This window comes from Arctopsyche grandis, chromosome 5, assembly GCF_051622035.1.
Source record: "Arctopsyche grandis isolate Sample6627 chromosome 5, ASM5162203v2, whole genome shotgun sequence".
NCBI classification, from domain to species: domain Eukaryota; kingdom Metazoa; phylum Arthropoda; class Insecta; order Trichoptera; family Hydropsychidae; genus Arctopsyche; species Arctopsyche grandis.
The window spans coordinates 4,241,763-4,267,932 of NC_135359.1; the positions used below are offsets into that span (position 1 = coordinate 4,241,763).

The following is a 26,170-nucleotide window of genomic DNA, read 5'->3' on the forward strand; positions in this document are numbered from 1 at the left end:
ATTCACAGATTTTATCAAATCTGTATTGAAGACACAGAGCAACAAAAAAAATTCCCGGAGCGTAGATTAATCAATCCTTACTAATTTTGACTCACTATGACAATGATTTTTGCCAATTTCTTTCTGTTACATTTACAAAAATGCGCAATTTTAACAGTTTCTTGGTCTTTACAGTATTTATTACATATTGCTAGTCCGAAAGTGACCATAGGAATCAATATTCGGATGTTTTTCCTATTGATTGTAGCTTTCCAATGCTTTAAAACACTGATAAATGATTATCTAGCGAATTTTAAAGGTCAAAAAATATACTTTTTTTCCGTGATGTTATTATTATCATTTTATTTCGCTAACTTTTCACTTTGTCACGTTTATAAAGATTGGTTTTCTATCTCAATATTTTGTTTTTATAGAAACGAACGTTAATATCATTTAAATTTCAATACTGTGCAATAAATAGATTTCAAATTCTAAATTTTGTATCCTACTATTTTATAATAAATGTTATAAACTTACAAAGCGTTTTTTTATGTTATTAAATGATTTTTTATACGTCGTTTGTTTTCTCTAAAAAAATATGGTCACCGTAAATATGATAAAAGCTATTTTTTAGAATAAATAATATGTTCGAAATATTTTTCCAGAAGTTACTTATTCACTTTCATAAAAATGGCCACGTATGTATGTATATATATATAATTTTTATACACAGAAAGGTTATTTTGCTTAAGCAAACACCGAAATAAAGTAATAATATTATTTTAAACAATATTTATTTTTTAAACAAAAACGTTCAACAAACAAACGGTTTCGAAGTTACAAAATGGAGTTTGGCGATTTTATTCGAATTGTTTTTGTAGATTGCGGCCCGACCCAACTTGAGCTATAATAAAAATTCAATGAAATGTTAAGACTTTAGCTATAATAAAAATGTTCGTATTGAGCCCAGGGGATACAGGTATACTAATAATGGGAATATAACGACGTATTCTTTGTTAGATATCTGGAAAAAATATTCCGTTATAAATAACTGCCTGCGAACATGTTCATAATCGAACGCATATACATATGTACATACGTACATGTAATACTCGTAACGAGAAAAACAAATCCCGGTGAAAAAATATTATTCTCAATGGTATTGAGTTAATCCAACGATGAATAAAAGACCTTTATTTATATTAAGCTCAGAAAGGAAAATAAATCAGCATTAATCTTCGACGACGATTAATGCTGATTTATTAATCGTCGTCGGCTTACAGCATTAAGACGACGTCTTTTCATACGTTCCGAAAATGGGATTGTCGAATTTTCAATATTCGCCACGTCCATTTTCGCTGCAAGAGTTTGGTTATAATTTAAATTGAAAATGCGAGTCGACCTTTTCGCCGAACAAAGGATTCTAGTCAAAATGGAATCAGTTGCCCAACTTGAAATAGTAATTACCGGTGAACGAAATTAAGCGTGGAAAGACCGAGATTGCCATCCACTCTAGGACTTTTCGCATCTCTACGAAAATTATTTATCAATTTCCCAATTAGCGAAAACCCAGCGTTGAGTATCAAAAATATCGAGTTTCATTCGCAGAGGCTAAGTAGCTGCCCGAGTAATGTACGAAATGTTTTGAGACAGGTGTATCTATATTTAGGTTTGACAAAACGCGATTTTGAAACCACTACCGGATGGTAAGCCAAATTTTGGTAGTTGGCAAACCCGGCTTGGGTTGTGCGGCTTCACTTTGTATAATTTACATGAACAATATATTACTTTGTTCAAATCCGAGCGAGTGGACATACTAGAAAGTACGTATATGTATGTATTTCCCATGCAAACATTGCGTTGGAATATTAGAAAATCCCTCATAAAGGTTATTCAATTTGAAAGTTCTATTAATGAAATTTGCACAACTTGCTTAATAAACTGTTTCACATTTAAAAATGAAGGTTGCAGGATCCGTTCATATAAATCACACACATTATAATATATTACATATATACAAACAGATACACATTTGTATCTAAAATAAACAAAATACCATGTAGCTTACATCGAAATATCAAATTTAATGTATTACAAAATACTTTTTAAATATGTATGTACATACTTATCTAAAATATTCAATGAATAATATCAGTTTAATCAATTATTAACACTATATTTTGTCTGTAGATGAGATCCAAACCATTTTAGTAATATTCATTGTATGTTAAAGTTTGAAAATAATTTAAATATATCAATGGCATAATTAAAATACGCTATTATTTATATGAAAATCATCGCATGAGGGCAATTCAATGTACATTCACATACTTCTATATAATGAAATAAATTTATAGCACTTACAAAAGATAATTTCAATCTACAATTTTTATATTACCATGCTTCACCTGTATGGAATAAAGCCTCGAATACTAACCTTTCCAAGCTCCAAATAATACAAAATATATCCCTTAAAATAATTTATAATACACCCATATATACCAACTTGAAAAAACCGCATGTCATAAATAATATTCCGTTTGTTACAGACATTACTAACAAACTAACCAGTACATTATATGACAGAATCACTAATAACCATACTAACACACTTGTGAAGAGGCTCAGTGATTACAATAAAATGTCTAAACCCTTCAGTTATAAACACAGATTACCTAAACAAAATCTGCTTTGAGTCTTTAATTACTATTATGTATTATGGGCATTTATAAGAATTGTAAATAGGTTTTTGAGCTATTTTTCCTATTATGCAGTACATTAACATTAGAATAATATAAATACTATGATTACTAACAAAGTTAAATTAAAATTTTAAAATAGAAAATGATCAGTAGATCAGTAGCTATTAAAATAGATATAAGTTGTACTGTGAACATAATTTAGTAATAATAAAAAGCATTTAAAAATCAAAAAATATTTTGACGTAATTAGCCATACCCAAATCAAGCCTGAAAATATACATAAAATGTAGCACAGAATAAATCTTAAACAATAACAAACTATTCCTCATATCTATGAAAGTCGAATGGGTTAAAAATAAAAATAAATATTGCGTAAAATAAACAAAAATAATACGTGAGAGCATTATCACATCCGTGCGCACAGACCTAAGTTCGACCGTTCATGAAGACCAGACAAAATCATTGAAAAAAATTGAAATAATTCTCGACCATTCTAGATACGTTCCACAACATAATTATTATACAATATTAATATGTATTCCATTTTTTTACAGACGCGTAGCCAGAAAACGCGCACCGTGAAATAATGATACACACGCAGAGGCAATGGACGGCGAAAACAGAATTATACTCAACGTGGGCGGTATAAGGTGAGCAACGTCTTGTGCCACTTCACTTAACTCCAACACACTTGAACTTGAATTTATTTAACGTGTAAACACATATATATAAATATACATATGTATGTATATAATATATACATACATATGTAATATAAACGTGTGTTTTTTCTCGTACGTAGGTACTTTCGACGCATCGTCATCCACCTTCGCAAAGGGGGATCAAATATTAATATATTCCATTTAGAAATCCCGGCTAGCAATCCATCATACCCAAATTACGCGTGATTACCACTCGACACTTCAGATCCGCAAACAACTCGGAAAATTTATAATAATAAAAAAGAATTACGACCAAAATCCGCCCACTTCCGATCTGTATGCATTCACGGTTCGTTATTTGTGGGTGTGTATGAAAATTTAAATAAAGATTAGAGATACATTAAAAATTGTGAATAAATATACATTTTTGATTTGCATACATTTACATATAATATTTTAAGATGATTAAAGTATATTATCAATAAGTAAAATATATTCTTTTACGTTTCAGTAAAAAAATCATCATATCGTTAAAAATGAGCATAGAACGAAAACCTATAAACTGGTCTATTGAATAAACGAGAGCATACGGATTTTCGTAATTTTAAGCAGTTTTTTGTCTGGGAAATAAAATATTGGCACATTTGAAAACTAAATTATTCTTCCTTGTAATAAAATGGCAATTTTGTCACATATAATAAATTTATGTATATATGTAAGTTTTATATAATTTAATATTCAGAAAATGAGCTTTTACTGTATATGAATGTTCATATTTACATATATGTATAATATAAACGTACAAAGACAAAGAAATTTTACACTTAACGCATTAATAATTCAATATTACAAAAACTCTTAGCTAATCGACTTTCGTTGTATGCTGATGACATATTTTCTACGAAAAATTGATAAATACATAATTCAGTTATTTATTAGGCATTTAATCATACCCCTTAAGATTATCTGTATATGTACTTGGTTTAAAAAAAATAGATATTTCTTTTATTTCATTTTATACAGTTAAAAACCCATTTCAATACATCGTATACAGATAAGAATATCTCATTACGAATGCTTAATTTTCTGTCAAAATGTACATCAAGATCACAAATCTCGATTTAGAAAATATAAAATAAATATAAATATAAACTCGATTTAGAAAAAACTCACTCATTGAATATTGAAAAAAGTTTCGCGATCTAGTGAAAGTGATCTAAAATATCAATAAAATTAAAGTTAATATGAAGTTTCCATCAAAATTTTATTACAAATCACCACTAATTTTACACAAATAAATCATTTTATTACATTAGTTCGATATGATATGTAAAATAATCTATTATGTTTTGGTACACCTTTCCAAAATACGCTCAAAATCGATAAATACAACGGAAATAATTAGACAAATTAAATATTGCCACTTTGGAACAATAATTCATTTAAGAGAGATATGTACGTATTACTTACATACCAACGAAAGGTCGCATTTATAAAATAATGATTCGGCTTCCGGAATGCTAATTAAAATTAAATAAAGCGTAAACATTTCAAATACAGCTTTGAGCGCTTTTAATAAATGGCCTAATAAAGATCAATTAAATCGGAGCACCGTTCAGAAACCTGAGCCTATAAAGCGCATTTAAGCCCTTTATAAAACAATATTTATGTAAGAGTGGTCCTTAATTTAGCGAAAAATTGTACCTACACATATGTATGTATATTTAGGTTCGAGATTTTTATTTACATATGTTATATTAATGATTGTCTTATGGCCAATTGTGTCAGATTTGACATTTGGCGGTTGACGTCTCTTCGAATGGGGGTGAATTTCAAGTTGCAAATAACTACTGTGTGATTTGTACCGATTGATAAATGGCACTAAAACTATTTCAGATACATCTTACCTCACCGGTGTGTATAGTTTCGTATAGTTTCTTCAGTCTGAAGTCTAACCTAAATAATGTTGGGTCCATTCATAGTATTGATTAACTTTTCTAAACTTTAACCAAACTTCAAAGATTTGTTTTAACCTTTATATTAATGTTGTGTTTTATAATTAGTAATTTAAAAATGAAAATGTTTTCAATTTGAAATCATTAGAAGAAAGCGAACTATGTACTATACCACTAAATATACAAATAACACAAAGCGAACAACTTTCATTCGCGAAATCGCAACACGTAAATATTAATGACATCGTAAATATTAACGCGTTATAATAATTCGGAGCGAGTTTTTCCAACGCGCGAGCTTTCGGTTTCGAAATGTCAACGCTTTTAATTGAACACGTAAGCGAAAAATAGGCGATTAAGTTTTATTGCGGGACGAAAATCCAATTAAAAATAACATCACCGTATTCATATATTCTAGACATCGATGACCATATCCGAACCGGTTATACGGGACAATTTTGTATGTACATACATACATATATTCGATAATAATGTGCATCGGAAAATTTCCCATTTGCATTCGGGAAACTGGTTCATTCCTTTCACATAACACGGCCAGTTATATTGTTATATAAGCGGGGTGTTTGGGCTCGTCGTAAATCCTCGCCTATCTCAGGCTTTGGGTCTTATTAATTATTATCGGACGGTTTTGAACGCCACGCGTTGAATTAATTCGGCGGAAAATCGCGACGATATATGTATGTACCTAACATACAACAGACAACTAGGCGAAAATCTGCCACTGCTTAAACCGTGATAAATATGCGGTTTAGACGATGGAAAACAGTCACCCTCACCTGTCTTCCTCACATGTACACAGTACACAATACAGGGTGGGACGGGAGAAATAAGACAATTAGTAGCATAGACATGGAGACTGCGCTTGATAAAATGTTCTATTTTGCTAGGGCTTAATTTAAATTATGATAAAATATTATATTTCAATTTGAAATCAATGTGTGTGAGAAATTTCAAGAACATCAACCGAGTGAAAGCTAAGATTTTATTTAAGTTTGACCATTGTGCCTTTACAGGAACCGCTTAAGAGGGCTGGACAGCAGCGCCTTGTCCATACAAACGTATTACACTTCTCCCTTCCTCAATTATGGCACTAGAGAAATTATTTTTTAATATACTATGGATATCTACCATAGGCATGTTTCTATTTTTTTATTTTTTTGAATAGTTATTATTTTTTATAGGAGCCACCAAACATCTATAAAATTGCCTCGTTTTTACATCCACGAAAACAGTCCAGCGTGCTAATTTAACTGTTGATTTTTAAAAAAATAAGAAAACACAAACATAGAAAACATCTTTCTCATACCGATAACGAAATTTTTTTTAAAATTGGGCCACTTTCGGAGGACAAAACTGGAGAATACGAAACCTTGATTTTGTCAATTTAAAATAGGTATTATCTGGTCGAGGCACAACTGTCGCATTCACTCAATATATATATATATATATATATATATATATATATATATATATATATATATTTTTTTTTTTTTATTTTTTTTTATTTCATACCAGGAAGGCATTACAGGTAAAACCCCAATGCGCCTTCCTGGCCAAATTACAAACAATACAGCATTTTTTTATTATATACATAAGTCGCTAAATTACGAGACACTGACTTAAACTCGACAATTAACGAGACATCTATGAATTGTACATACATTTTTATTGTAATATTTACATTAATCATACTCAAATAGTGGTGACATAGTGGGTAGGAAGGATTTTTTTAGCCAATTTTTAATCGGGAATCGTTTCAACAATGAAATCCGAGAAAATCGGCAAACTCTGATAGGAAACGATCAACCAGGAGTCACAAATCCTGGTCTGACCAGCAGCATTACAGATATACTCAGAAAAATTCTTTTCAATCGAGGTCAGCTCAAGGGATCGAACTCGGCGCCTCTCAGTGTTAAGCAGAAGCTTAACGACCGAGCCACGCTGCTGGCTTATATATATATATATATATATATATATATATATATATATATATATATATTTATGATATATATTGTCGCATTCACTCAATATACATACATATATATCGAAGAAAGGAACGGCAACAAAATTAAGGTTTCGGGTACCCAGCCCTCTTGAGAGGGCTGAACCCCAGCGCCTTATCAGACTTCTCCCAATTACAAACGTATTAGACTTCTCCCTTCCTCAATTATGGCACTAGAGAAATTATTTTTAGTATGCTATTTATATCCATCATAGGCATGGTTCAATTTTTTTTTTTTTTGATAAATCAAAAAATCAATTAATCAAAAAAATAAAAAAATAGAACCATGCCTATGGTGTATATCCATAGCATATTCAAAAATATTGTATCTAGTGCCATAATTGAAGAAGGGAGAAATCCAATACGATTGTATGGACAAGGTGCTGGGGTCCAGCCCTTGCGCCACAATGGTCGAAAAAAATTGTTATATAGGGTGAGAGTACATATGTATAACAAATAAGATGTAATTACAAGTATGTTTAAGAGTAATAAATATTTGCAATGCGCAAGTAAAATAAGATCACACATTAGCACAAAAAACTGCGTACAATCGCTTTATGTATAATAATCAATAAATATTGGACATAGCGCTTTTGGACATAGTAGTTTTTTACAGCACGATCTCTGGGTTTTTTTTTTTCTTAAATTTTAGAAAACCAAACTATTTTGGAATGGGGTATATGTAGTTTGGTTCTCAAGATGGGTTAGAACTGCGATTATCGACTAAAATCATAAATAAATTGCATCATGCCAATCATGCATAAATTTTCAAGAATATCGTAGAGAAAATGTTCGCACAACATTTCATTTCACGTTTAGGAAATGTTGCCAGGTTTTCTAGAATGCAATTTCACCTTATGAGAATATACACTCAAAGGAGAAAATATACGTTCAACTTATCAACTAATTAAAACTATTGCAAAGTCAAAAGATATCATCCGAGCTGAAATTTTACAAATTTCAAATTTACGACAACCTGACTAGTAAATACTACATACACTTTTCAGTTTAAGTCCATTTTTAAGTCACCAATCGTATGATTGTTTCCAAACCACCCGGTATATAAATTTATGTATGTACATACATATAATAACATATCCAACAATATGCGTGTGTGCGTTCCATGAGAACTGAGCTTAATTAATATACTTGCGTTTACTTGATTACGACGTGCCCTTTAGAAAGTCAGAGCGCTTCATACGCCTCGTAAATCAGAATTTATTGTATTATATAACATATACATAAAGTATACGTACACAAATATATACTAATAGTATTCATTTCGGTAATGTGTGTTCAGTGTGATGCGAATACGTCTCTCGCCATTGTTTGCCGTTATTTATTTCAGGTGCAGCTGGATAACCTACCGTAAAATACTAACGAAAATAAAACGAGAAAAGTTATGCGAACAATTTAAAAGATAACGCTAAACGGTATTCGAGGAAACGCGAAAAATGTCTTGATAGCGCTTTGCTAAAAAAAATAAAATAATTTTTTTCAGCTTAGAAGAAACGGTTAATAAATTTTGTTTCACTGTCAGTATTTTTGTGCCATGTTTTATTAAAAAATAATAATAATATGTGTTTTGTTTGCCCGAAGACAATTCGTTGTATATATATTTATGAGTTTACGGAATTCGTTTGTGTTTTTTTAAGCCGTAAAAATAATGAAATTCACTTAAAATAATAAAATGCTTAAAATATATGAAATTTGTAAGAAAGAATACACTCTAAGCCACAAAGAATGATTGTATTGTGAAGTAAAAATTTCAATTAAAACTGATTAATTTATTTAATCAATGGCGTTGACAGATAAAAATACAACTTGCAATGCCTGGCTTTACCTGAGAATCTATTGAGTATTAATCTTATTGAATCAATGAGCCTTTATATTTGAAAGTGGCGAAAGTCCAATTTTCAGTTCCAAAAACACTATTTCTGTTTGACTTAATTCACAAATTGTGATTACTTATTTTAATTCAATGTGTGCAGAATCTTGGAAAATCAAAATAAACGTATAACAGACCACCAGTGCTTTTAAATATTGTTAAACGCAAAAAATGATACTTAATGTTTTGCGAGATATTTCTCGAAATGAAGAAAATTGGATTTATGCCAATTTCAATTATAACGGCTCATATGTGAAATTTAAACTAGTTTAAATAAATTGATAATAATTTAAATTTATTATCAATTTAAAAACACATATGTATAAAGAAATACTTTCAATTTATATATGTACAAGTATGTATATATTTTGATTTATTTTATTTTTACATACATACTTTTATTTTACTAAATTGGGATGGTTTTTGCCAATTTGATGGAGGAACCGTTTCAACAATGAAATCATATAAATTGGCAAACTTTGATAGGAACCGATCGACTTGGAGTCAAAAATATCCAAATCTGACCAGCAGCATTAGAGATTAGCACGGAATCGAACCCATTAACCTCTTGGTGCTTAACATCAAGGCAACCACCGAGACATACTGCTGGCTATAACATAAATATGTATGTATGTACATTTGTAAATGTATAATATAATATATGTACACACACACACATATATATATATATATATATATATATATATGTATATATATATTTTTTTTTTTATCGTACTAGCTGTATTACCCGGCTTCGCTCGATATTTGTAATATAAACCGCTTAAACATGACTAATCTAATAGTAAACATTTTATTAAATTTATTTGAATAGTTTTATTTTATACAAATTTATTTGAATACTCATTTTTTTTTTTTATTAAATTGACTGTCACGAACAAACAAACATATGTATATAGTAAGTCTCTTTCGAAATTATATGTACACCAGAATGCGGCGCCTGGGCCCTTGCAGCTACGCCTACTAGGGTTGAGACCCCTAAGGCTTCGCCCCCGGCGCAAAGGTGGCTTCGCCCCTGGGGACTTCGAATCCTTTGAATCGAAAAAAATCGAATTGGCGCCTATTCATCGAAAAAAAATACGAACCATCAAACGAAGGTTACATACATACAAAGTCTCTTTCCAAATTATATATTAGATTGTATATAAAATTGGTTAGTTGAATTTATCAAATTATTTTTCATTTTGTACAAGGTTAAACAATCTTACACAATTTAAGTGCGTCATTTTTTATTTGTGTATAATTTATTTTAAGCATGTATTTTTTATATGCATAAAACGTTTTCAAGTATATAATAACAATTTTGCAGCACGCAAAACCATAAAACTTCACATTTAAATTAAAACTTATATTACGTTCAAGCTTTTTTACATTAAAAAAATCCGCCGTGACGGATCCAATTCCGCCATAACAAACAGCAACGGAACGTGTGAAAATACACACGCAGAGTAGTTTTGAATTTTCACCGCCATTTTCCCAAATCCAATTACACGCACCACACAGTCCGAACACACTTGGGAAAATCATTTTCACGTACGCAATTTCTGCACACGCGTTGTCGGGATTTATCTCACGTTGTTAGCGGCAATTATTTAGATCTGGCCGGAAAATTATCACAGACGGGAAACCGTAAATTGGCCGACGGGGGCCCCGCCTCGGGGGCTACGCCCCGAAGCTGGCACCCCACCGTCGAGTTTTCCCGGACGTCCGGCGCAAAAGAAAAACACCACCGAACAATTGCGGAAAAACCGTCGACGGTCGACGGCGTCACGTGGAACCAAAATAGTACACCATTAGCAGCAACGTCCAGTAAGTGAAAAAACGACACCAAAAGACAAAAGCACTGGTTTCATATGAATTACGCTTTCCACTATGAAATATACGAAGCACTTCAGATTCAAACTGCTCCTGACGCGGAATCACTTAAGTGAAATATTATAGCTGTCTAATTTCGGTCTAGACTCGGCCTAGAGTGGGTTTCATATATCACGATAATTTAGTACAGGAAAATTCACCACTCATACTGCTCGATGTAAGAATAATGGACCATTTCGTAATATCATATATGAAGCAGTGCTCATTAGCTATTTTACCGTCTGCCATAATTATTTTCTTTGTGATAGAGGTTGAGCTTTGAGAGGAAAGACTGGAAAAATAAAAAAAGACGTTTCAAGAATAAACCTACATTTACATATATATGTACATAAACGAAAGTATTTAGAAAACAATTTTCTGTACGAATCTTTATATACATATGTAAATTAAAATTATATTTGGGATTTAACAAATGCAAACTTCGTATTAATGTGAATATAATTTTAATTGTTCTACCTATTTAATTTATTTAATCATGAATTTTCCTAATTTTAAATACAATACAAAATAAATCCTTAAAAAATAATTTATAACCCACCCATGTATACTAACCTTACACAGACATTACAGACAAACTAACCAGTAGATTATTTGAAAGAATCACTAATAACCAAACTAGCACACTTATGAGGAGTGATTACAACCAAATGTCTATACCCTTCAGGTATACATAAGCACAGATTAACTAAACATAATCTGCTTTATATCATTGAATTTAGAGAGTGCTTACTTAATATTATGTACTTTTTAATGATAATAATACATATAAACTTTTTTCCCATACGATAGGGAGAAAAGCGCGATCCCCATCGTCCATATTAATAATATAAAGATAATAATAGATAATTTGAATGACGGAACAAACATAAAAATAATGATAACAATATATAACATTCAATATATATATATAATATAACAATATATAACAATATATAGGCATTCCTTATGCTATATTTTTTTATTTGATATTTTTACTTTATCTGTTATTATTAAATGCTATTTTTTATGTTTATGTATGGATGTATTTATGTTTATGTTCAAATGTATTTTTTTATGTATAATTGATGAGTATATTATTTTCGTTATGTATTCATTTATGTTTAATTGTTATTTTGTTTTTTTTTTGTTATATTTTTTGACCATTGTGGCGCTTTAGGAATTCCTGTTATGCCACAATGGTCTGTTAAGAATAAAATAAATAAATAAATAACAATAATGACAACACAACATGTATTATATTCAATCAATTATAACATATATTATGAGAATTGTAAATAGATTTTTGAGATTTTTTTCCTATTTTGCTGTAGGTACATTAGCATTAGAGTAATATGTATAATACTATAATTACTAACAAAAAAATATATAAAATAGAAAATGAAAATGAATTGAATGAAGTAGTAAGATGTATCGTGAATATAATTTAGTAATAATAAAAAAAATACAATTGAATATTGTATAACAAAATCTTTCAGTACATAAATGTATTCGAAAAAAAATCTGCTTTGAATGCTTCTTTTTATATACGAAAAGACTTCATATGTAATTAAAATTAAATTAAGCAAGTGTGTTGTAATTTGAAAATAATTTTCATGGCTAGACCCATTTTAAAAGTTCATTATCACCAAAATGTGTAGGAAAATTGTAATGGAATGTGTAGAATTTCAAACCGTAAACAACTTTTTGTGTAGACGTACATAAATATGTACATAGTTCTGCATAATTTAAATTATTTATTTAATAATTTTGTTATATTTATTGTTTGTTTTTATGAATGTCTACATCTGAGACCTGTTGATTTTTCAATAAATAAATAAATAATGAAAGTCACACAATTTTTTGACATACAAAATAACTATATAAAATCTAATGACAGTAAATACAGATAGCTATCATCTCCTTCTCACTTAAATTAATAAGTTTTTTTTCACTTATTTTCACTATAAAAATACAAATGTGTACATGTCGAAAGATACGGGTTTCCATTACCTGGAAGTTCTTTGAAAGCTTAATAATAAAAAAAAATCGAATACATAATTAGAAAAATTGAATTTTCAATAGTGGAAATACAGCATTATATTTGTATTGAAAGAGCATACATACTTTTACAATATGAACGTACGAATTCCATTACGCAAGAAAATTCTACACGTAACGCTTATAGAAGCACTCAAACACACATCCGCAAATAATTCGATCGAATTTTGATAACCGAACGCAATAATTTCGTGTAGACTTTTTACGATCGTGGCGTGTCGTAAATCTTTCGCAACATTTGAACCGTTTATACGCCAATTCGAGTTTTGGCCGACGACTCTAATTAATAGTCCCGATAGACACGTGAAAAAGGCAAACTCGTATGTGTACACATACGAGAATATATTGCATTTTATTTCGAGCTTTTAACAGGGTATTGTATGTAGTTGAAGCTTAAAACTCGTCTTTGCGCGAAACTTTATTCGGCGGTTAGTGTCGTGTTTATGCGCCTGTTAAACGGTGAAAGATCCTCTTATAACGGTATCGTATATAACGAGATTTTGCAGCGTCAACGGCAACGTTATTAAAATTTGACTAATCTCGGATTATAACAAAACGTGCGTTTTAATTGCGGCCTTGAAAATGCGAACGTAAATTTGGCTGAAAGCTTTTAGCCCGGTGATCAATAAAATTTCGCTATTGCGAATGCATTGCATACTTAGAGTGTGCCTAAAAGTAACAGGAATTTTTATTTTATAAATCGTAGGATCAAAAATCCATATTGGGAATTTAATCATAATTACAGGACTTCCTATTACACGTAATACTATTATTCTTATATTTTTTCCGATTCTCGAAACAGGGTTTGAAACACTTCAAGTTTATGTTCTTTTGTGCTTCAGTCTTCCTTCAGTTTAGCTTCGTCCACATTTTAATACCGTTTTTCTTTCAGTTTTATTTTCATTCAAGGGAACAGTATAAATTCACACAATGCTAGATCCGTCATAATTATATAGAGGGTGAAAAACAACGGTCATTTCACTTTTTGCCAAAAAAAATTGCGCATCGTGTAGTTTATACAGATATGTAAATTTATAGTTTGTTTAGTATTGTACTCATATTGAAGTTAACTTATTGTGCTTTTTTGGGTCTTGGAAAACTGGATCATTTCCACATGCTTGATTGTAGCTTTATAAGCTTATTGACGCATTACCAGCAGAATAGCAGAATAGACTAGTGGTAGCCAGACCTTGGATTTGTGACTTCAGGTCGATCATTTCCTATCAGAGTTTGCCAATTTATCTGATTTTCATTGAAACGGTTCCAAAAAATTGGCAACCTTACCCATTTTCTCGCAAAATCTTGAGTTTTCAGGAATCTAGAATTTTGCTGAATTGTATAAAATGCTGCACATTTACGAATTTGACCATAAATGTCTGTGTCGGTATTTATTGATATTTATTTACTGAATTTCGCTGAATTGTTTAAAATGCTGCAAAATTTACAAATTTGACCATCGATGTCTCTGTGGATATTAATTAATATATATTTATGTACTTTGTAGAATACTCATGATATTTGTATAAAAATGTACAATTTTTTTGGCCAGGAAGGCGCATTGAGGTTACTTGTTAAGCCGTCCTGGTAAAAATTAAAAGATAAAATACGAATTTTCCCAAATAGAAAACAATGGAAGTGCTATTTATTTTTTATTTATATAGCAAACTGCTAATGCATATAACAGAAAATAACAACTAAAATTATAAATCATCTTCCACAAAGGTATCCATTAACACCCTTCAAGAAAGCATCAATGTTATTAGCACTTCTAATGCTTTCAGGAAGGGCATTATACATTTGAACACCTCCTGCAGTTTTAGCTTTCTTAACTCTACCTATGTATAGTTAATTTATTTATTGTTATAGGATATAAGTTTGAGGGGTTCCAACTGTTTTGATAATTGTGAAAAATGTAGATATAAGACTACTACATATGTCTGACAAGGGATCTTTTCAAGGGTGTTTATAATATAGAAGCATATTATTGAACACATAATTTGTATAACAAAAATCCCAGTTACTTATTGTAAATTGTGAAATTGAAATATTTTCAGCATATTTTCTGATATTATTTATATATTGTGACACATTTTCGTTTTCTTTTTGTACGTAATGTAATAATAATATTTTGCAGTGTATTTTTGTATTTAAATTTCGACAACGCGAAAAAATCCTTTGATATTAAAGCGTAATAGAACCAGAGCGTAAGAGAGGGAGGGAAAGTTCATTTTGAACGAACCAAAATTTTGATACATTTCTTCGACGAATTTTTTTTAATACATTACTTTATGTAGAAGCGAAGAACGAATACGACAGATTTCTTTGAGAATGGCGACTGATGCGTTTTTATTTTTCTGCTTTTTGCAAAGCTATATTACACACATATAATATTTATATTGGTATTTGAAAAGCGGGCGAAGGCTGTGGAAAAAGTATTGTATGTATATAAGGAATTGAAAATATGTATCGGTACATAAGATCATGCGAGGAAAATGGAAATTCTCTTACAGAAAAGAAAAACGAGCTGCCGAGTTGGCGTTCCTTTAGAAAACATATTAAAAGGACTGAAGCGGTACAGTTCAGTTCGGTTACAAAGAATAAATACCCAAGTTGAGAGTATGGACTGAGAATGGCTCTTTGCCCTTCTAAACAAACAACATTTCTTAAATAAATACTGACACATTCACACTCTGGCACGGTGAGTGTGAACACGGCTTCGGAATGGATTGAAGAAGAAAATAGGGACATGCGGTATTTTTAAATATTTACATGTGCTCGAACGAACGTCGAAAATTCAAATAACGACAGTCTTTGATGAGGAATGAAATCATTTTGCATATTATTGGAAATTTAATTGACTTACAAGTGAATCTGCATCATTTACTATTCATCTTCTGATTATTTCAGGGCTGTTTGCTGAAGATCGCTTGAACACATACATACACTTATATACACTTCACTGAATTTACTTAATGTTCACAATTTCACAATACACGCACTGTTTGATTATTTGAATGTTAAAAATTATTTATTTTAAAACAAATGAAATTTTCCAGGGAAAATTTCGTTGCTTTATTCAACAACTGATTTAAAGACATAATTATATTGAAAATTACTGAATTTTTAACTGTTACTTAAAGCGCACTATTGATTATTTATGTTTTGTGACACAAACACCTTTATATGTTTCAAATATTAATGATTTGACTCGAATAACGGACGATTAAAATTTTAACGTTGTTCACAGTTGTAAGGTAACCTGGCAACTAACAATTATTTATAGTTCAATCGTAACACTTTATTATTTGACCATAATCTATTTCAATATATGCAAACATATCTTTCAAGAGGATAGGTTTCCTTTGGTTAATTTTTGGATAAAATATTGTATGGAACTTTGTATGCTCGTTATAACGAGGAAAGACAGAAACAGGAACACGTGGATAGAGTAACGAGATTTAAATTGCAATGGGCGGACCACGTGGCTAGAAGAATGGATAAAAGGTGGACAAAATAAGTGCTAGAATGGTACCCGATAGAATGCAAAAAGGTGAAAGTAAGACGGCAGGGAAAATCGGTAGATGAAATTAGGAAAGTGTGTGGGCTGAGATGGATGAGAGTTGCGCAAAACAGTCGAGTGGAAGCGTGTTGGAGAGGCCTTCATCCAGCAGTGGATAGTGAGCGGCTGTAGTGATGATGATGATGATGATAATGTAAGCGGTAGTATATTTTTGAGCGAATACTCTTTTCTTCCCACTTGTAGAAAAAGTATTGCCGACTTGTAGAAAAAATTGTAGAACCATTGATATGATATAGATTTATAAATAGATGCTTCGAAAGGAAAATAAACACATTTTAAGCTTTATTGATCTCTTTTTAAGTGTCGTCATACTTAATTTTAATCTGAACAAGCTTAAAAAAAATATATCAAATGCGGTACGTTTCGGCTTGTTAAATAGCATAGATTTGGAAAATTTTAATATAAGCCTAACGTATAATAAAAAAAATAGACGTGAAATGCTACATATAAATAGAACTGCTTAAAAAACTCGTAAATACTTACATACATACATACATATTTGAAATAAAATCATGTTAAAATTTTAAATTATTACACATGGAAGCACCCACTTCAAATATACTTCCATAATACTATTAAATACGTACACTATATAACAATATTAGGCAAAATATGTAAAGTTTGGGTCACATCCGACCCGTTTCTTGAAAGGGTTCTTTGAAAAATCATAAACTTGAACATCTTATTATGAAATATATAAAGGTGTAAACTTTCATCCAACTTTATAGCCCTTCTATGTAAGTTTTTTAATTAACTCCACCAAAACATATATCACATGTATATTATAGAATCTAGAATATACATATGATATGTGTTTATCATATGTATGTATATTATAGATATATCTACGATATAGATCAACACAAGTTACTCGTAATTATTTAAGATATGCCAACATTTTGACACAAATCAACTGTCTGAACGTCGCACAATTAAAATCTATAATTTAAGCGCGTCTCCGCATATTGCGCATTATTTGCAAATTAATGTTTGCCACGGCGTGAAATTTGGCATATAAAATGTATGTAATATTGATATGAATGAATATATGGTGGTTGTATGAAGTGTTATATCCAACATAAATAGCGGTTACTAACGGCTAGTATGCTAGCAACTATTAAACAAGATAGTAATTGTTATTTTTGGTGGAATTTCGTGTAAGTTTTTAATCAAGTATTTGTATTAGAAGTATATAGAATGAAGAATTGATTTTAGAACGGAAATCACATGATGCGAAGTCATTGTTTGCGCTATCTTTATTTCACGATTCGGCGAAACGAGTTTAATTGGAAAGCTTTGAGGTGTGTATGTATGTGTATATGTACTGTAAAGGTGCGATATTTGGGCCGAGGAAATGTGTGAAGTTAACGAATTTATATTTAAATATATCCAGAGATTGGTTGAGACGTATCTTGGTAGTGAAAGTGTGGAAAAAGGAACGATTTAGTGCGTGTTCAATCGAGAGCAGAAGGTGTAACGAGAATTGTGTAAGGGTCGACAACAGGTCACGTCCCTTAACAACGGCGTGACGTTTCTGCAAAATATATTTATTCAATGCTACTTAAGAACAAGGGACCGGAAAAAGTGGGAAATTTAGCCGTACAGTTTCGCAAATACGATACGGCAAAAAAAAAAAAACATTCCAAGCTGTCGATGTTCGATTTTATTGCGTCTAATTGGAACGGCATTGTGTGAGGGCGAGTCGATAATTGTTTTCAATGTTGTTCTATCGGTCAATTGTTGCTTTATTAATTTGCTTTTAGGATGGGAAATTCAGCTTAATTCGACCCATATCCAAAAAAAGTGATTAGGATATATAAATGACTATTATTTTGAAAACCAAACAGCATACTCGTACCATGATATTTAAAAGAAATTTTAGGTGATTGAAAATTAAAAAAAAAACTAGTGGAAAAAACATTTCCAATAAGAAAAAATATTTTTATAAAATTCTCATAGTGCTGTGGAAGTAGAATAATTGAAAAAAGTAAAAAAAATCGCATTGATTTTGAAAATGTTTTTTTTTAATGAACAGTCCTTCCATTTAAAGATTTAGTTCTTAAGAAATTCATTCTTTCAAATAATATCTGGGTTTGTTTTGGATAACATTTGATTTTGTCGCCGCGCTATTTTGTTTTGCGCGGTTTCGTCGAAGCGATTTTGACTCCGTGATTTTGTCCCGCGCGGTTTTGTCGGGACACCGCATAAAATATGGCATTAAAAATATTGAATTTTTATAATGGATATTTTTCAAATGAACTGAAACGCTTCTTATTATTATAACCCTAAGAATGCAAACATAAATCTATTAATGTATGTATGTATTTATTTATTTATCTAAGACATGGGTTTGGAATTCATTAAATACAGTATATTTTTATTTTATTTTATTTTAACATAGATAAAGGAAGGCTTGACAGGAAGACCTCAATGCGCCTTCCTGGACAATTAATTACAAACAATGCAGTATTTAATGAATCACTGTATTTCCAGAAGCTGAAGAACACGAAATAACAATTAATTAGTTAATTAATTGCAGAATTAATCCGTTGAGACATCTATGGATTTAGGTTTTGTAAATAATTTTTACAAATTATACACACAATAAATACAGAAGATTTTTGACAACAGGAAAGATGATTTTTTGCTAATTTTGAGGAACCGTTTCGACAATGATCAGATAAAATTGGCAAACTCTGATAAGAAACGATCGATTTGAAGTCACAAATACCCCCAAATCTAACCAGCATTATGGCCGATCGAACCCACCGATCACTAGGTGCTAAACATACACGCTACCATTAAGCCATACTGCTGGCTGATTGAGAGAGCAGATTATGTTTAAAGATACATATATGCGTTGCCGACAATTCAATATACGTTTATCTATGTACAATTCAACCTAAAATCTTTGCTAAATATATACCTATCTAATCTATAATTTGGAAAGAGACTTTGTATGTAAATATCCTTGGTCGTCGTCGTCGTCGTCTTCGTCGTCTTCGTCGTCGTCGTCCGTAGATCGGTGACGTCATCGAACACGTGATTCGATTTTTTTTTTTTTCGATCCATGGGCGCCGATTTGTTTTTTTCGATTCAATGGATTCACCCCCGCGGGGGCGCAAAGCGAGTAGTTTCATGGGGCCCCGCCAGGGGCGCCACAAGGGGCGCAGCCCCGTGGGGCCCCAGCCTCATGGGGCGCAGCCCCATGGGGCTCAAAAGGGGGCGCCACGAGGGGCGCAGCCTCATGGGGCGCAGCCCCATGGGGCTCAAAAGGGGGCGCCACGAGGGGCGCAGCCCCGTGGGGCCCCGGGGGGGCCCAGCCTCATGGGGCGCAGCCCCATGGGGCTCAAAAGGGGGCGCCACAAGGGGCGCAGCCCCGTGGGGCCCCGGGGGGGCCCAGCCTCATGGGGCGCAGCCCCATGGTGCTCAAAAGGGGGCGCCACAAGGGGCGCAGCCCCGTGGGGCCCCGAAGGGGGCCCGGGGGGCCCAGCCTCATGGGGCGCAGCCCCATGGGGCTCAAAAGGGGGCGCCACAAGGGGCGCAGCCCCGTGGGGCCCCGGGGGGGCCCAGCCTCATGGGGCGCAGCCCCATGGGGCTCAAAAGGGGGCGCCACATGGGGCGCAGCCCCGTGGGGCCCCGAAGGGGGCCCGGGGGGCCCAGCCTCATGGGGCGCAGCCCCATGGGGCTCAAAAGGGGGCGCCACAAGGGGCGCAGCCCCGTGGGGCCCCGAAGGGGGCCCGGGGGGCCCAGCCTCATGGGGCGCAGCCCCATGGGGCTCAAAAGGGGGCGCCACAAGGGGCGCAGCCCCGTGGGGCCCCGAAGGGGGCCCGGGGGGCCCAGCCTCATGGGGCGCAAGCCCTAATAGGCATTAACTAAGGGGGGCGAAGCCCTAGACGGCAATTAATCTTGGGGGCGCGGGGGGCGAAGCCCTAAAAGGCAACTGATCATGGGGGCGAAGCCTTAGACGGCATTTAATCATGGGGGCGCGGAGGGGCGAAGCCCTAAAAGGCATTAACTAAGGGGGGCGAAGCCCTAAACGGCAATTAATCTTGGGGGCGCGGGGGGCGAAGCCCTAAAAGGCAACTGATCATGGGGGCGAAGCCTTAGACGGCATTTAATCATGGGGGCGCGGAGGGGCGAAGCCCTAAAAGGCATTAACTAAGGGGGGCGAAGCCCTAAACGGCAATTAATCTTGGGGGCGCGGGGGGCGAAGCCCTAAAAGGCAACTGATCATGGGGGCGAAGCCTTAGACGGCATTTAATCATAGGGGCGCGGAGGGGCGAAGCCCTAAAAGGCATTAACTAAGGGGGGCGAAGCCCTAAACGGCAATTAATCTTGGGGGCGCGGGGGGCGAAGCCCTAAAAGGCAACTGATCATGGGAGCGAAGCCTTAGACGGCATTTAATCATGGGGGCGCGGAGGGGCGAAGCCCTAAAAGGCATTAACTAAGGGGGGCGAAGCCCTAAACGGCAATTAATCTTGGGGGCGCGGGGGGCGAAGCCCTAAAAGGCATTAACTAAGGGGGGCGAAGCCCTAGACGGCATTTAATCATGGGGGTGCGGAGGGGCGAAGCCCTAAAAGGCATTAACTAAGGGGGGCGAAGCCCTAAACGGCAATTGCTCATGGGGCGTGGAGGGGCGAAGCCCTAGAAGGCAAAGGCTCAGGGGGGCGCCGAGGGCGAAGTCCTAGAAGGCAAAAAAAAAATTTGATTTTTTTTTTTGATTTTTTAAAAATTTTTTTTTTAATTTTTTTTTTATTTTTTTTTTAATTTTTTTTTTTGATTTTTTTTTTATTTTTTTTTTTATTTTTTTTTTTAATTTTTAAATTTTTTTTAAATTTTTTTTTTTTTTTAATTAAATTAGCTTAGTCATGTTTAAGCGGTTTATATTATAAACACTGAGCGAAGCCGGGTAATACAGCTAGTCTAATCTATAATTTGGAAAGAGACTTTGTATGTATCCTTGGTCGTCGTTTTCGTCGTTTTCGTCGTTTTCGTCCGTAGATCGGTGACGTCATCGAACACGTGATTCGATTTTTTTTTTTTCGATCCATGGGCGCCGATTTGTTTTTTTCGTTTCAATGGATTCACCCCCGCGGGGGCGCAAGGCGAGTAGCTTCATGGGGCCCCGCCAGGGGCGCCACAAGGGGCGCAGCCCCGTGGGGCCCCAGCCTCATGGGGCGCAGCCCCATGGGGATCAAAAGGGGGCGCCACAAGGGGCGCAGCCCCGTGGGGCCCAGCCTCATGGGGCGCAGCCCCATGGGGCTCAAAAGGGGGTGCCACAAGGGGCGCAGCCCCGTGAAGCCCCGAAGGGGGCGCGGGGGGCCCAGCCTCATGGGGCGCAGCCCCATGGGGCTCAAAAGGGGGCGCCACAAGGGGCGCAGCCCCGTGGGGCCCCGAAGGGGGCCCGGGGGGCCCAGCCTCATGGGGCGCAGCCCCATGGGGCTCAAAAGGGGGCGCCACAAGGGGCGCAGCCCCGTGGGGCCCCGAAGGGGGCCCGGGGGGCCCAGCCTCATGGGGCGCAAGCCCTAATAGGCATTAACTAAGGGGGGCGAAGCCCTAGACGGCAATTAATCATGGGGGCGCGGAGGGGCGAAGCCCTAAAAGGCAACTGATCATGGGGGCGAAGCCTTAGACGGCATTTAATCATGGGGGCGCGGAGGGGCGAAGCCCTAAAAGGCATTAACTAAGGGGGGCGAAGCCCTAAACGGCAATTTATCTTGGGGGCGCGGGGGGCGAAGCCCTAAAAGGCAACTGATCATGGGGGCGAAGCCTTAGACGGCATTTAATCATGGGGGCGCGGAGGGGCGAAGCCCTAAAAGGCATTAACTAAGGGGGGCGAAGCCCTAAACGGCAATTAATCTTGGGGGCGTGGGGGGCGAAGCCCTAAAAGGCAACTGATCATGGGGGCGAAGCCTTAGACGGCATTTAATCATGGGGGCGCGGAGGGGCGAAGCCCTAAAAGGCATTAACTAAGGGGGGCGAAGCCCTAGGCGGCATTTAATCATGAGGGTGCGGAAGGGCGAAGCCCCAAAAGGCATTAATTATGGGGGGCGAAGCCCTAAACGGCATTTAATAATGGGGGCGCGGAGGGGCGAAGCCCTAAAAGGCATTAACTAAGGGGGGCGAAGCCCTAAACGGCATTTAATAATGGGGGCGCGGAGGGGCGAAGCCCTAAAAGGCAACTGATAATGGGGGCGAAGCCCTAGACGGCAATTAACCATGGGGACGTGGAGGGGCGAAGCCCTTATCGGCAACTGATCATGGGGGCGAAGCCCTAGACGGCATTTAATCATGAGGGTGCGGAGGGGCGAAGCCCCAAAAGGCATTAGTTAAGGGGGGCGAAGCCCTAAACGGCAGTTAATCATGGGGGCGCGGAGGGGCGAAGCCCTAAAAGGCATTAGCTAAGGGGGGCGAAGCCCTAAACGGCAATTAATCTTGGGGGCGCGGGGGGCGAAGCCCTAAAAGGCATTAACTAAGGGGGGCGAAGCCCTAGACGGCTTTGAATCATGGGGGCGCGGAGGGGCGAAGCCCTAAAAGGCAACTGATCATGGGGGCGAAGCCCTAAACGGCAATTGCTCATGGGGCGTGGAGGGGCGAAGCCCTAGAAGGCAAAGGCTCAGGGGGGTGCCGAGGGCGAAGCCCTAGAAGGCAAAAAAAAAATTTGATTTTTTTTTTGATCTTTTAAAATTTTTTTTTTTGATTTTTTTTTTGATTTTTTTTTTATTTTTTTTTTATTTTTTTTAAAAATTTTTTTTTAAATTTTTTTTCAAAATTTTTTTTTAAAATTTAAAATTTTTTTTTTTTTTTTAATTTAAATTAGCTTAGTCATGTTTAAGCGGTTTATATTATAAACACTGAGCGAAGCCGGGTAATACAGCTAGTATAATATAAATTCAGACCAAAAAGTGGTAGTAATGAAGCCAACCGAAATGGAATTAGACCACCGTTGAGCGAAATCATAGATTCGCCCTCTTAATAGACGCGAACACAATACATTCCAATTATGAGAATCACTTGTGCATACATAACGCTAATTCGCAGGTTTTCATAAGTAGGATTTATCGAATCGAGTAAATTGAAATGCGGGAAATAGCTTTTGTCACCGATCCCTTCAATCGTACGAACCTGGTATATACATATGTACATTTGTATGATCTTGCATCCATGTATGCGAATTCAGAGTTGAAAATCATAATCGATACTTATCGAGGTATTGTCGCGAAAATTCCACTCGCTTGGTGAATTTGTTTTGAAAATTCCGTACGTTACGTTCCGCGCGTGAACCGCATACAAAATGCTTGATAAACGAAATGCTTTGCATACTGTGCATTATATTAGTGTTAGAATGCTTTTGTTCGGAAAGAATATTCCAAACATGCGACTTGTTCAAAGTAAAAATTCGTCAATGTTTTTAAAAATTTCGTCTTATTTGGATATATAGTGAGTGTTCACTTCATGACTTGCGCTCTTTAACTCATCCGCAAGGGTCGTTAAAATAAGCTTTCTCTCCTCTCCCACTCTCTCCCTCTCTCTCTCTCTCTCTCTCTCTCTCTCTCACCCCCATCTCTGTGTTTAAATTTGAATCTATTAAATTTTATATGCGATTGCATTTAAAAGTGAATTTATGACTTCATATTGATATACGACGGCTCCGTTCAAAAACTTGAAATCGCATTTAAACGGCAATTTCCGTTCACAAATTTAACGATCGATTTTATGGACATCTCTTTGGTGTTGGCAAATATATTCCAGAATAGAATTCTGCAGAGGTTCTGTGCCCCAGTTAAATTGTAAAGAAAATGTGCAAATTTCGCGTATGCTGTGATGCGAATTATGTACATGCTATGATGCGAATTATGTACATGCTATGATGCGAATTATTATATTATGTTTTTAGACCGTCGAAAATGTTCGTATTCGGAAATTAATAAGCTTTGTATGTCCACTTTTGTTTAATAATTAAACAATATATTATATTATATTTAATCAAAGAATCTAAATATTGAAAGGTTGAAAAAAATATATTATAAAGTCATATGATTGACGGACTATTGACCGAGTGGAAACTTGGCCGACGGAAACTATGTCAAATGTAATTAATTGTTTAAATATATCAAAAATATTAAAATTTTAAGAAATATTAAATAGATTTATAAATAATGTTTCCATTTTTAGTAATTTTTGGATGATTTCGATACGAAATTATAAATTTTTATCGTTTTATATAATAAATAAGCATTTTTTTCAAAATAATATTTGTATATAGTAATTAGTAGACGATAAAAACGATGTTTAAGGAACTTAATGGGCTAGTGGCAGCTAGCAAAAATGTGCGTGCGTCATTATTGAATATTGTTTTATTTTCATTTTTATAGATACTCGTTCAACAAAGCAAATTATATTATAATTAAAATAAATTAGATAAAATCTGTAACAATATTTTGTTTTTATTTAATTTTTCCCTTTTTTATCGTCATTATCATTTACAGCTTTGAAATAAATTAAAGCAATCGGCCAAATGTTTGGCCAATAATCCGTCAACCGAATTTTTAACCTGTTACCCGGCGAAGCCAAGTATATTATAATATAAGTTTTATAATATACATATATAAGTTTTACCCAGCGTTGCTTGCGCCTATGAAAGTTGATTTTCAACCTTCAAATGTTGGAAAGCGGGAGACCGTGGAAGTGCATATGTATAATCCATGCATACATATTATATGTGTGTTATTTATAAAATTAATATGTTGCTTGGATAAATATATTGCGTTTGTAACTGTCTTTATGAAAATATATGATAAATGTGCACGTTTTGTAAATTTTATGTAAAAATAATACGATATGAAAACAAACTGATCGGTTTTAATCCCAACATACATATTCCTTGGGTTGCAAAATCAAAACAAACGCGCCAAATTGAATCTATTTTGTGTTTCAGTATACATACATACATATATTTACATAACCAAATAATATTTTAATATAATAAATTCATATAATAGTTGTTGATGGAAATTTTATATGTGTACATAGTTACGTTAACGAAGCAGTGTTTGTATTAGATGTAAACTAAATACGTACATACATACATACATATGTACATATATATGTAAGGCACAGGATTGTTTGTTCGTGCTGGAAAAGTCTACATTGTCTGTTTTTACATGTAGGGTAGGTTTGTCTTTCTTTTTTGTTTTTTTTCTTTTACATCGTAACATTCGTGTCACCTGTGCGTCGTTTTTCCGTATGGCCGCGTTTAGCGTGCGATGTCCCAATTTGTGTTTTTCCCGGTTATACGTTTGGGTCTCATTTTCCCAGCCCCCAGGGGTCCGAAAGCTTTCGAAAATGGAGGCTGGAAACGTCTGATGATTCCCACAATATTATTTTAACCTACGTTTGCGGCCCAAGGCTCTGCGCGAAATCGCTCGCTGCCTCGTATTTTTCACAA

General features: G+C 34.9%; 1 protein-coding gene across 1 annotated transcript in view; it reads left to right on the forward strand.

The window, feature by feature from the left end:
* Positions 1-26,170, forward strand: part of LOC143911702 (potassium voltage-gated channel protein Shaw-like) — a 183,075-nt gene that overhangs the window by 44,170 nt on the left and 112,735 nt on the right. Inside the window, exon 2 of the mRNA XM_077430707.1 lies at positions 3,236-3,331. Coding sequence (XP_077286833.1) covers positions 3,288-3,331 — 44 coding nt within the window. The 5' untranslated portion in view covers positions 3,236-3,287. The remainder of the gene's footprint in view (positions 1-3,235; positions 3,332-26,170) is intronic.